At 35.6% G+C, this 14,065-nt stretch overlaps 1 protein-coding gene across 2 annotated transcripts in view; it reads left to right on the forward strand.

The window, feature by feature from the left end:
• Positions 1 to 259: 259 nt before the first annotated feature.
• The window catches only part of LOC111088936 (gastrula zinc finger protein XlCGF26.1-like), a 32,393-nt gene continuing 18,587 nt past the window's right edge, over positions 260 to 14,065 (forward strand). The window contains exons 1-3 of one of the 2 annotated variants that reach the window (XM_022400307.1): positions 260 to 449; positions 1,592 to 1,752; positions 11,685 to 11,791. In XM_022400307.1, the coding sequence (XP_022256015.1) occupies positions 1,644 to 1,752; positions 11,685 to 11,791 (216 nt within the window). In that variant the 5' untranslated portion in view covers positions 260 to 449; positions 1,592 to 1,643. Of the gene's footprint in view, positions 450 to 685; positions 826 to 1,591; positions 1,753 to 11,684; positions 11,792 to 14,065 lie in introns of those variants that run through there. The other variant, XM_022400308.1, reaches the window with a different exon arrangement.

The raw sequence follows: 14,065 nt of genomic DNA on the forward strand, positions 1-14,065 counted from the left end.
TTTATTAGCCCCCCCGTGACACAGCGGTACGTCTGCGGATTTACAACGCTAGAAACCGGGTTTCGATACCCGTGTTGGGCAGAGCACAGATAGTCCATTGTGCAGCTTTATGCATAAATTCAAACAAACAAACAAACTACTTTATTATTGCTTTGTTAAACTCATAATTGAATATTAATATTATATTTAAATTTAAATGCATTTTTAAACACTAGATGTCAGAACATGTTATAGAATAACTTTTAACTGAAGGGGCTCTAAAATTCTAATACTATAATTACAATGAATAATAAATAGTTTTAGTTATGAGTCCCAATCAAAGAACAAGAGGTTTTAATAACCACTCTGCCTAAGGTTATCACTCAACTTATCAGTTGGGTACTCAAGACCCTAACTAATTTTCATTGCGTTAACAAATACCACTCGAATAAATAAATTCGATACCACAGGTCTGTAATTTGTAAATCATGTTAGAATTTGTTCAGCCATTTGGGAAAATAATTGTATTAGTCATGTGGCGGAAATCAGTTCATCAATTCATATTTAATTTCAGTTGAAAGAAATCTATTAGACTTATATATATTATAGTTATACAATTGAAGTACTAATATACTTTTTGTAAATATGTACAGTCCAGATATTTTTTCTTGGTTTCTACAGTATAACTAACTATTATCTTGAAATTCTGATTGAGAGCCTAAAATTCAAAATAACAGTTAAATTTCATGTAATAGAAAATATATGCTCAGAGTTTTTAGTTTTACCACATATAACTCAACCAGACTGATATTGTTCTATAAAACAATAGCCCAGCACCATTTTGGGGTAATATATATTCATATTATAAAAAATAAATTTGCTTCGATTAAGTTCTAATCTCATAACTCGGCTATTCTTTTTCAAGTGCTTGATGATGTTCTGTATGTAGTCATCTTCCTACTATCTGAACACTAATTCAGTGTGATTAGCATTTGTGGTGTTGAGAGCCTAGGTATTTCACAACAGAGATAAAACTGGTATTTGTTAGTTTCCGAATTATATTGTTCATGTATCTAGTAGTAAAACTTTATCAGGGTAGTAAAACTTACATTATTAATCACAAATTTCAAAAATGCATAGGTATTGTAACTTTCAGTAGTTATATTTATCTAGGAAATATTTTGGACTGTTAGTCTTTGTTAAATAAATATGAAGTTATTGAACCTGTAGCTTGCTTTCTAGTTTCACATCTTTTGATTGTGTGTGATAGATGGAATATTCCTAATGTATTTTGGTGTTATGGCAGCATACATTTTCACTGCAAAATGATATAATTTATACTTTAGTATAAATTGTATAATTTTACATTGTTTTGTTACAGTTTTGCTGACCCAATCATGTTTGTTGACACATACATTCATATGTATATTAAAAGTATTAATAATATATCTGGCACCAGAAGGAGTTAGATACAGGTTCATATTGTGCACAAACTGTTTTTATAACTTAAATTCACTATAGTGAGTTTTGTTACCATTTGACTTGCCAGTTTTGTTGGGATCAACTTTTACAAATTCTGATGTGTACTTTTTCTATCATTTCTGACAACTAGCAAGGTTCAGATAATCTGTGTATAGAGGATGGTATAGCATGCTGTTGTCACCATGGAACTATTAAGGACAAATGTTGGACATTTTTCTGATGATGAACAGAATGCTTCATCAAATATAAAACTGCTGAAAAATGAAGAATTTATAACACCTTCATATAGTAGTAAGTATAACTTTTTATAATTAAACTTATGACCTTGCTAGGGGATTTGTTTTCTTTAGGATCACTATGCAAATGTTGCTTTTTTTTTTTATTCTAGCCACATTTCAAATTTTTCACTGATGACAGGAGATATTTTATATAAATTGAAGTTATATGTTTTACTGACCCACAGTAATTTCAGGATATACTTTCTTGCTTGATGTTCAGTCTAAGTATGTGGCAAATGCACAGCGATCATAATTGATTTTGTTTTATATAGCAGCCACAACTTGAAAAATGTGTCACAAAAAAGTATGAATAACATTGTAAATTGTGTAGATACTTAAATCTGTGTGCCATTAACTTGGGTTGAAAATAATTTCTTTGATCATTAGAATACAGCACTCTTTCAGACTAAATAATCAGTACTATCATAATTTTTACTGATGATATGTACAGCTGATCCTGGTATCTCGCGTTTATCTACAAGCACAAACATTTTAATATTAGGATATACAAGATTCTATGGATGTTGTGACAAAGTGTGGCATCTGTGACTTAAATGTAATTGTACAGACTGAAACTAAATTGAGCTTCTACACTACCTATTACAGAAAGCAGTGGGAAATGTGACTGCTAATTAGCTAAGCTTGGGAGTCTAAGAATGATATTCTTTCAGAAGACTTCAGTTCAGAAATGATACTCACCTCTCTGCATCATAAAGAGCTATTACCTCGTGCACACTGCCACAAGTCTTAAACAAAGCTTCCGCTACATGAGCACCAGCATTTGAACATAGACTCATTCTTTCCATGGCACTACTTATCTTCAGATGTTTGTTGTTTTTCATAACAGTTACCTAAATTTTTACACTTATTGTTTTAACCCTTTATTTCTATTTGTCATGTAGTCTTTCTTCCCTCATTTTTCTTGATTAAATGAAAGAGTGATACTATATTTTCAACTTATCAGTTATAACTTTCATTCACATTATCTTCAATATTACTTTATTTTAATTGACTTTGTACTTTTCAGACAAGAACTATTGTCTGTTTTCATTTAATTATTTTCCACATATTGCATGTTTTACAGATAACTTATCAACTTATTCTTTCAGTAAGGTGAAAGCTTTTACTGACTGATGTGTTAAATATTTATGTAACTTTTTGTTTAACCTCATATTTATTTGCAACAACAGCATTATTCCGATATACGTACCACAAGCCTTACACTTCACCCTTGTTGGAATGACTATATTCCACCATGTCTCCATGTGTCGTCTCTTAACCAATAGTAGCATGACATGCTCACATGATGCATGTGAGTCCCTCTATACTCCTTTACCAAACCTTTAATTCTCGTTTGGCTGTGCTCATGTTCAGACGTTTCAAATTTTGATCTCGTGTGCTTCATCATCATAACTTTAATAGTTTTAGTGCCAAAATGCTTTTCTACTCGTTTTTGCTTATACAGCTGACTAATTTATTTTCAATTACTTTCCAGTCTTCATTTTTTTGTACATTTTATTATCTACCAAACATTTTATTTAATTTCGTAATTCCAAAGAATTTTGAGGTTAATGTGACTACTTTCAGTTTCACACTTGCAATGAGCACTCTTTTGCCATTGTTGTGGGTGGAGAGACCTGTCATGTGATTATTCATCAGGAGATTGATCGTTATATGGGTAAAAAACCTTCTGATGTTGCCCCACTTCATTATGAACAATCTGAACCTGTTCGTTCTGGTGAAGATTTGGTAGCCTTTTTCTGCCATCGGATTTTGGTGTGTCTTCCTATGCCCCACCTATGGCGTTTTTGGGCTATATTTCTCAGGTATGTGATGTTTTATCCCTTTTCCTGGATATTACGGTTCATGCTGCACATTTTGCTTCCCAGTTGGTTGATGGTGCCAGCATGCCTTGCCACCATGGGCTATAGATCGGTTTGCTTTGGCATACCACTATGCAGATTGTGTATTTCTAGAATCTCAGTTTTTTGGGTCTATTTTGCCTGTATGGGGGGAACTCCCCGATTTTCCGGTGCATTCTCCCATGCCCAGTTTTCATGCCTTTGTTTTACCCTTACTTCCCTTCTACTGTATTTATCTACCATACATCTCCTTTCTGAAGCTATGCACTGAAATCCTAAGGGTTTTTTCAAGGGACAGCATCTCACTTCTTAACTCCATGTTGGCTTGTTTGTTATCCTCTGCTCTCACCTTCTACATGTGGTTTCTCCATTGTTGGGATTTTGTAGGTTGTGATGCGGCTTTGTCACAGGTTTGCTGGCTGCCCACTTATCTCAGAGTATTCCGTTTCACCCTTCTTTTCGTAGGTGATATTTTTGACCATATCCTGGGCACTTTGGAATTAGAAGTGGAATCCCTGCATCAGCATTCTACCATTTTCTTCTTGGTTTACTAGTTGGTTGCTGTCAGATTCACGACAAGCCCCAATTCCTGTTTCCAGTCCTATTCTACTCAGTCCTTATGTGTTCCTTCTTTTAAGGGTTCTGTATCTTTTTGTTTTCTTCAATGTAGATTAGCATGCTGCCTTCAGTACTAGTGACTATCCAGTTGTGCGGCTTTGTTCTCCTTTGGCGATATATTTCTTCACAGATCAGTTGGTTATTTAGATTCTCTCGGATGGACTTGTCCTCCAACCTTTTCCCCTCCTTCTTTGCCACAGATACCCATTCTTTCCTTCTGCCTTGGGATCTCATTACCAACCCACATCGTGCAGAGGCTCTTCAAGACCTTCTGTTTCAACAGACCTTTGAAACTGTGAATAATTTTTCTCCAGGTTTACAGATGACCAAAATGGAAGTCACAACTGTTTCTTTAAATGTAACGTTAGCTTGGCTGTCGTGACCTTATCTTTGGTTTGTCCTTTGAGGGGTAATTTATCAGCTCTGCATATTCCCTTCAGGCTTGCTTCAGCCTCATATGCTTTTGTTGAGTGGTTCGAACTTCTACTTGTTCAACTTTGTTCATAGGAGCTTTCAGTTCCACGCTCTTACTGCTCCCTCTCTTGCCGCTCACAAGGTTCTATCACTTTTGGCGATATGGTCTTCCATGACTACACTTATCTTCTTAGGTCGGGCTCATATGCTAACTCTTCAGGACTAATGGTCTCTTGCATGGGTTCCTTTGCAGGCTCTTATTAACCTTCCTCCTACCATAGTTGACAATCAACATTGGTGGTTGGACAAGCCCCACATGTTGGCAAGTGTCCCGCTTCCTCTTCCTTGTCTGGATTTATTTCTTTTTGTGGATTCTTCTCTTTAGGGATGGGGGGGTGTGGGTCAATCACCAGAAAGGTTCGAGATGTTGGTTTGAAGCTGAGAAGTCTTCTCAACTCCACACTGGAGTTTTTTGTGGTTCATTGGGCTTTGAATCATTTCCTCCATCAGGCCAGACATTGTTTGGTCAAGATTATCATGATAATTCAACAGTGGTTGCTCACCTCAATCAGCAGGGTTGCACCTGTTCTTGATCCCTATGTTTTCATACACCCATTGCACTGTCTCCGGTGGTGATGTTCCTCAGAGCTCTCCACTGAAATGTTCCCCTTCTTTCCTCTAGTGGAGTATGGGAGTCCTTACCACTTCCAGTTCCAAGCTGCTGTGGTGATTGACCAAGGAAGCACCCTCTTGAATACGTTCAACAAGGAAAATATTTGAACCATTCAGTTGAGAGTAGGGCATTAGTGTTCTGCCTCCAGAAAAGTTGAGCCATCACCTTGCTGGTTGAAATGGCCTTTTTATCACGTTTACACAACAACACTGGAGTTGAGCCATCTCCTTACTGAGTGACATGGCCACCTGACACCATTTACATAACCACTGGAGTTGAGCCATCACCTTCTGGTTGATGTGGCCTCCTGATACCTATTACACACTAACTGGAGTTGAGCCATTGCCTTCCTGGTTGATTTGGCCTTCTGATACTATTGACACAATCAAGAGAGTTGAGCTGTCACTTTACAGGATGACGTGGCCTCCTGCTTCCTTTTGCACAAGCACTGGAGTTGAGCCATCCCCTTACTGGATGATGTGGCCTCCTGATATACTTTACATACACACTGGAGTTGAGCTGTTGCAATTGCAGTTTACCATTTCGATTGGGAGACCTCATCCTACCTTCACGTGGAAGTCAATTCCCAGCATAGAGGTTTTGGATTAGAGTGAACCAACCAACATAAATCCTCACACGAGTATGGGTTATCTGTTTTCCTCCCCCAATTGCTCTGTCTGTGTTTTTGGTCAGAGCGGTAGTAGGTGGGATTGTTCCGATGCTATCCTTGACTATCCCTCATTCTCTTCTTACAGGAATGTTATTGCCTTTGGATGGTGCTGGCTTGTGCCACGGATGAGGGAGTTGATTACATGTGATAGACATTTATTCGATACCAGATGTCTATCCCGAGATTGATAGATCGGGGATGATTCTCGTAGCATAACCAGAAATTGATGCAGGTATTAATCCCCAATTCATGGGTTTGAGGTGAAGACGGTATGATCCTCATCCTACCCTTGCATGAATGTTGGTATCCTACAAGGAGGATTAGGATGGAGTTGACTTACCAAATATGGTCTGCCATGCCTTAGCCACTACACCCCAATTTCCACCATTGTGCATTACACAATCTACACATGGGAAAAGAGTATACCGGGGTTAGAAGTGGTGCGGTTCCCCTCTTCTGATCTTCAGATTTATATCTCTCATGGTCAGGGGTATCCTTCTGATGCTTTCAGGGGTACTTCTTTTGTTCCCTCGCACCAGTCCCTCTGCCTTCTCAATGTGTGATTCTAGCTGTATTGGAAGTTATAATTTTCCTATAATGAAAATGTATTTCTGATAGAAACTTACCTACTCTCACAAATAGCTTTTTATGACTTGAATTAAACATCAACAAGATAGCTTTATTAAGCATTAAGCAGTCAACTGTTATAAGATTTTTTTGTTTCATATTGTACATATATATTCCTGTGGCTTGTTAAACTACTTGTACCTGATGATGACAAAACCATTTCTAAACATTTTATATTTGTCACTGTGTTAAACTTGTAACAAAGTTTTCATTTTACCAATACAACCCATATCTAAACTGTATAAACTTATCTCAAGTTATATGATGTCTTCTCATTGAAGAAAATTTTTCTAGCTTTAAAAGAAATATAATTTAACAGACAAATAATTTCAAAATTTACAAATAAAAAGGAACTGAAAGGAATGTTTACAGAAACTATAAAAAGCTTACCTTTATATTCAACTCTACCATTATGTGATAGCCTAATTCTTGCTCTATCCAATCATATTTAAACTTCCTTTATTGCTGTATTTCACTAGTAAATCATCAAACCATTTGATGTGACATAATAACAAGGTTTCAACTAAGTCCTGTTTAATCAGTAATTATCAGAACAATTATTTTTGATTAGTTGATTAATTTTCAGGAAATTAATCAATTAATTTAGGACAAATGTATCAATTTAATGAATGCTTTTAGGTAATTGATTAAATTGCTCAGCAACATGCCTGAGAGAGTTAGTGTTATGTTAGGTGATTCAGTTCTTGAATCCTCATATCTTCTGCCTTCTCTTTATTTTTGCATTGTTGTTGATACCTTCAGAAATCAGAGGAACCTAACATTTTGTCACACTACTTATATTCGTCATACAGATGACACTTTAGTGGGTCATCTTTCTGTACAATTTGTAGACCCCAGATCATTCTTTGGGTGGGGGTTTTTCATATTAACTTCTTCCTTATCTTCAGTTTTCCCAGCATGTCTAGTTATCAGCTATCAGCAACTATCATTCACCTGATTCATTTAATCAGGATAAATTTTCTACTTTGCAGTTTTTGCTGTTTCATAGTTCTCACTGATTTAAGGAGTTACTGCATGCCTTTTACATTATTTTGACACTAGTCCATTATTCTGTATTGCAAGTGTAACAAATTTGTTATTATATATTTATTTTAATATCGACATTGTTTAGATTGAGTTTATATTTAAAAACATGCCTAGCTTATACTGTTAGATATGTATTGCAAAACTCCCGCCTATTCTCCGAAGTTGTAGAAGATTCTCAAGGGTAAGAATCAACAATAAATGTAGCTCAGTATTGTTACGTATGACTGAATTTTCTAGAAAACCTTCCCATGGCTATAAATATAACCAACGTGACACGCCAAGGAAACTGTCTATTAGTAGTTCACTATAATCAGTGTGCTATAAACTTCGAAAGCTATAACTGTGATTTTTATAACGCTTATCAATCAGAAAACTTAAGATATTTGACCAGGAGCATTTACAAAATTTGAACATTACAACTCATTTAACTTCAGTGGATTCTCATCAGACATTAGTATTTTTATGAAAACATTACCTAACTTCAACAGTGGATAACCTAGTGTATGCGGCCAAGGACAAAGCTAGCTAGCTTCCCAGCGAATCGTACTTACATCAACTCATAATTAACTCGCTCATCGTAAACCCTCGATAAGATATCAAGGGAGTTCCAAACTAGAAAGAAGATTTTATATTGTTTGTAAGTTTGTGAAACTTTTTATTTATAAATCTTTGTTTGTAATAACTAATTGTAATAATTGTTACTGTAAATTGTATTGTTGTGCGTATACTAAAATGTATTTGTGTTAAAAACGAAAACAGTGTGTATCAATCTTGTTGCCAAATATCATAAATTGACTAATATATCAGCATATATTTAAATACTAAATCCAAAGTATGATTTAACTACTAAATTTAAATTATCAGTTAACTCGTCTTTGGGCTATTCGAAATTCTAATACATAACACAAGTTACTCATGTCTCCCCCCCCACCACACACACACACACACAGCATTTTAGCAGTCCTTTTTACAGAAACTTCACTCAATTTCTTTGGTTCCCATTGTTCACAAATCTGTTCCGAGCTTTTCATTTACAATGTCCCCAGTCCCTAAACATTGTCCAAAGTTGGATTTGGGCATAATATTACCTTTATTAGCTTCTCCTTTTGATCATTTAGCAACTTGCTCATTTTATCATCTATACTATAAGATATTTTTTTTTTAACTTTTGCTTGCATCTGTGCCATTTATGCATAGTATATTTTATTTTCTTGAAAGGTTTTATACCTGTATCCATATAGATCCTTCCTACCTAAGACATGGGCTGAAAGGGAAAGCAACCACTGTTTTTCATCTTTTATGTTTCCTGTTCTGACTGACCCATCAGGGATGTTTGTTATTATCTGAAACACACCAGATCATTGAAGTGGCTTTGAAAAATCGTGCTCCAACAAGACTAAGAAATTGACTGTTGCAGTTGAACTGTCTTGTTTTCCGTGATGTACCTGATCACCATAAGAATGGATTTTGGGTTTTATGTCACTAAATTCAACATTTGGTAATGTCTCTGGCATCCTCACTGCAGTGCCTATTGGAATGCATTCTGCAAGCCAGTATGTGGATAAATTTGAGTAAGTTTTTATTTACATTACATAGCTTTCTTTCCAGCTTTAGGTTTCTATTTTCTCCTGTGATGGTACTCCAAGACAGGTGGAATTACTAAGAAGTTTAATTACACTCTTTAATAAAAGAAAACTTCATAGTTTCTCTCTCTTGTTGCATGAGACTCTGCATTTAGTTGGTTTTGTCCAGTCAGGGTTCTTATGTATTTGTTTTTTACCTCATGCAGTTGTCCCAGACACTATTTTACTCTCTGTACTCTGGCTCCAGGTGTGTATGATGCCTCTGTAGGTATGTTTTTGTAGCATAGTATTTTGAGACATCAGAGATATGACTACCATTCTCGAATTGATGTCATATAGCACCAGCTACTGTGGGGAACACTGCAGGGCAATATTTTTTCTGAAATTTTCTGTCACATTAGAATTTGTGCTAACAATATGAGTTTGCTAAAAAAAAAATTTAACTTTATTAAATTTTTTCCAGGGAAGTTTCCTGCAGCCATACAAATTTTGTGAGAGGTTCCTCTTGCCCAGTTTTCTGTGAAAGCCTTAACTTTATTGTCACCAATAATACCATCCTGGAATGCTGTATATTTTCACTTTCACTTACTTCCTTACATGATGTTCCCATTGTACTGCCTTGAGTTATTAAATTCGGCCATAGTCCTCCTTGAATGCATGGTTACCCAGTTATGTCCACAATCCTCAATCTATTCTTTATATTTTAATTAAAATGAATGTAGGACAAAGACATATTCTGCTGAGAAGAATGCTTTTCCCTTCTGGTGTTCACATCTGTGGTCAAGGCTCCTTTATTAGTGGTCCTCGTCACTAAATTTTGTTAGGCAAATTCAGTCCAATGTCTGTCATTCTGGTTCTGAGTCGGCTCAACCTCTGCATGATTTCACTACTCAGTGCTGTTGTGATCTGGCTGTGTTGCTCTTTTTGTCCCAGAGCTCAGTATCTGGTGAGTGATTTGTATTTTATTGTGATACTCTTCATTCCCCTTTTCCATTTCAATGTGGATATTTTGGCTTACAGTATTTCAGAGGTAAGTCTATCTGATTTGAATTTTACATTTTTGAAATTAAAGTGAATTACAAGTAGATACCCATCTCTGAAATACATTTCCACCCACCTCTCCAAAACCAGGAGAAATGTCTTATTATGACATTACAACTGCAAACAAGGCAATCAAGTTTGTGGTGGGAAAGCAGAGCTTATGTAGTTTTCCTGTCATTTGGCAATAAGTCATGTGGAAGGAAGGAAAGTGGAGAACTTTGAGTAAGGTGATGCATATAATGCATTGTTTCAAGAGCATTCAGTACCAAAAGTCACATGGTTGTTAAAGAGAGAAAATGATTCAACAAAAAAAAAGCTTACAGTTATTCAGAGGTAAATATCTGCTTCGAATTCATTTTAATTATGATAATATAACATTTAAATGTGTTCTGTCATTTAAAAAATTTACATGTAACACATTTTTCAGAAATTTAAGATTTACCTTTTTCTGTTTTTATAAACTGTTCTTAAGGAGTTTCACTATAATGTCAAACATTATCTTAATTTCAAATCATTTGGAGCCTCATCACATCATTACAGTCCATGCTACTGTGTTTGGTCGTGCTTTATCTCATAACTGTGCATCTTGAAAATAGCCCTACAGTGTAGTTTTTATTGCAAAATGCTCCAGCATAAGACTGTAATCTTTAGAGTACACTCCTCCTTCTTGCAGCTTTCCATATAAGCCATCCAGTATATAAAGAAGACAGTTTCTCAGAACCTGTTTCAATAATCTGATAATACAGAAATTCATAGACACTGTCTCCAGCAACTTCATTCATATGTCTTTATATGGAATAGCATGAATACCTGTTTTATTCTCCAGTTCTTGAGGTATACAGTAGTTGAATTGTAATTTTTTGGAAGCAATTTATTTACATGTGTCACTTTTACAAACAGATCCTTCTTGATTATGTTGTATACTGTTGCCTAGGAAGCATGAATAAATTTTTTCACTGGCCTTTGGGTTCATGGTTTTTCACCTGTTACAAGACTCCACACTTTTTTTATCACAGCTGGAGTACTGCTTGTTGCAGGTCTCTTTCTAGATGGTCTTGGTTACTCAAGTTGCTCCATATTCCTTTGTTTTTCCAATACCATTAAGTGTAAGGGATATTCCTTTCTTGGAAATTCTAAATTCTTGATCTGAATGCATCTTTATGATCTGAGTGTAAGATTAGTTTGCATTGGAAAGGACTGTTACATATCTTTCCTAAAAAGCAATGAATTTTTGGTGACATCACACTAACTGTAAAATGCCAAACATGTAGCAATGTAGTTCTGATGCATGCTATTCCACCATTAATTAATATCAGCTGTGATTGACACATGACTTGTTGATTTGCTTATTCAAAATTGTTTTAATGTAGCTTATTCAATCTTGTATTTTCATTTTACCTCTAATATTAGGAGAAACTGCTTCCCAAGAACGACAATTCCCGCATTCTATTTTTGAATTTAAAACAGTAAAAGAAGAACAAGAAGAGCACTGTGAAGAAATCACAGAGAAGATTGAGGTAATTTGTAAATAATTAACATTTTTATTATGAAATTACTGCATAGTTTTGGCTGAATGTTTAGACACTGTAATATCTGTAATTAAAGTCTCTGAATTTCATTTATGTTGTTTCCATTCAGTGGTGAAGATATTGTGAAGTCACAACAAGAGTAAATAAAACAAATAATAAAAAAGCATTTTAAGCTGTACTTTAGAAGATAGATCTTTAGTTTTTTAATTTTAATGTAAACCTGTGATATGTTTTTGAATTTCAGTGTGATTATTTATGATTTCTAGACAGTTTTTACCCAATATACACCATACAATATTATTTTTATTAAGGACACTATTAAAAGTAATAAAGGGAATAATATTGTATTAGAATCTGATATAAAATTATGATTAAAAGTATTGTTTAAACCATTCATATATTTTGTTGTCTTCCATATCATTATGGTTTTCAAATGGCAAGTTTGAAAGCTACAATAATATTTTACTTTGTCATTACTAGCTATGTGTCAAAGATAGCTTTTAGTAGGTGCTAGTATAAACAGTGATATCTAAAGCTTCTCAGCTTTGAACAACTGTAAAAAAGGTAAAGGTGCATGCTACAGGAGCAATAGTACTGTGCAATAGTTTATAGGATGTCCTCCCTCCACACTAAACTTGTTTCACAGACCAAGGTAACAGGGTTGCCTTGGATTCAATCCCTCAACCTCAACGAATGCCTTTGAGCAACTGAGCAGCCACTGTATTTATGAAATACATTCTTTTTTTCTCAGCTTTGAAATTATGTGTTATTGTGTTGAATAACTTGGTAAAGTAAATTAAGTATAACTGGTAATCAAAAAAGAAGGATCTGCACAAGTCAAACTCACTGGTTGAAGATACTAAGAAGACTCAAAGTAGTCATTGTTAGTCTGTGGTAGAGAAAATGTTTTCATCTTTCTCTTCCAAATACTTATTGAAAATGCTATGCAGAGAGCTAATTATTAGCAAAACTAAAAGAACAAATATTTGATGTACTAAATAATGTTTAGTACATCAAGTACATTTAGTACATTAGTGTTTTGCTGGTGGCTCCATATTGGCTGGCTCACATGTGATTTCCACTGCAGCACCAGTTTTTTGTGTTGACTCCCCTTTCTCTCTGACACCTCTCCGTCAGCCCCACTTTGGCATGCATCATCCATTTGTTTTTGCACTCTATCTTCACACGTGGTTTTTGTCCAGTCACTTGCCAGAAGAGCCAGACTTTTGCATGTAACTTCCTGTATTTTTGGTCCTGTTTGTCCTTCCTCCATGACAGTTTGCCAACGTATGTGGTACATGTACTACTGTTGGTCTGTTTGAAGGAGTTATCGTCCTTTCCATCCTATTGTTGCTTACATACCATCCTTTTTACTCTGGCTTTTTTAATGGGGCCTTTTGATTTTGACTATTGTGGGCTATAGGACAGTATTAACTGCCATGTTTCAGTTTAATGAATTTGCTTGTATTTTCCAGTTGCCAGTCTTATCCATGTTGTTTTGTTCCTTCTGCTTTTCCTGTTCTCCCCACTCTGCTTCCCTTCCTGATTGGCACCTCAATGTGGTTCTCCATACTGTTCACTATCCTCCATTTGTCTTCATATTCATTATATCACCTTTCCTCAAAGTCCATGTTCCTGCTCTTGTTGTCATGTGGATGTCATCGTTTTGATGTGTTTGCGATTGAGGTTTACCTCATTTTGTTTCATAGTGCCTATGTTCTCTCCTCTTTTCTGATTATTCCTTTATGTCTAAGAATTTGCTGCTCAAGAGGGTAATTCTACTTTCACACCCATTTCCCACTTTTATGTCCATTCCGATCCCACCCACCTCCTTTGCCTGGTCAGGGCTCTTTGATGGTATATGACATGCACTGCTCCCTTCCGAGTCTATTTGTTTCTTCCGTATAGTCCTCACTTCTTCCATTACTCTTACAGGTTGGATTTGCCAGTTAATTCACCTGGTGTTTTCTTCCTTTTCTCCTGATGATTGTCACCTTTTTCATGTTTTCTTCCCATCAGATCTGTTACCCTTACATGTCCCTGACTGCAAATTTCCATCTTACCTTGGAGGATATCATCAGTGCTATAACAGTTTCTCTGTGGGCAATAAGTACTCCATTCTTTTTCTTTGATGGGGCCCTTATTGCTTGTTTGGTTCCTACTCTGTGCCAAGTGTTACCTGACCAGGTATACTTAGTTTTAAATGTATACTGTACAACCTGTGATCATATACCATGCTAAATAACTGTGACATTGAGGCTC

This window comes from Limulus polyphemus, unplaced genomic scaffold (assembly GCF_000517525.1).
Source record: "Limulus polyphemus unplaced genomic scaffold, Limulus_polyphemus-2.1.2 Scaffold4795, whole genome shotgun sequence".
Lineage (NCBI taxonomy): Eukaryota > Metazoa > Arthropoda > Merostomata > Xiphosura > Limulidae > Limulus > Limulus polyphemus.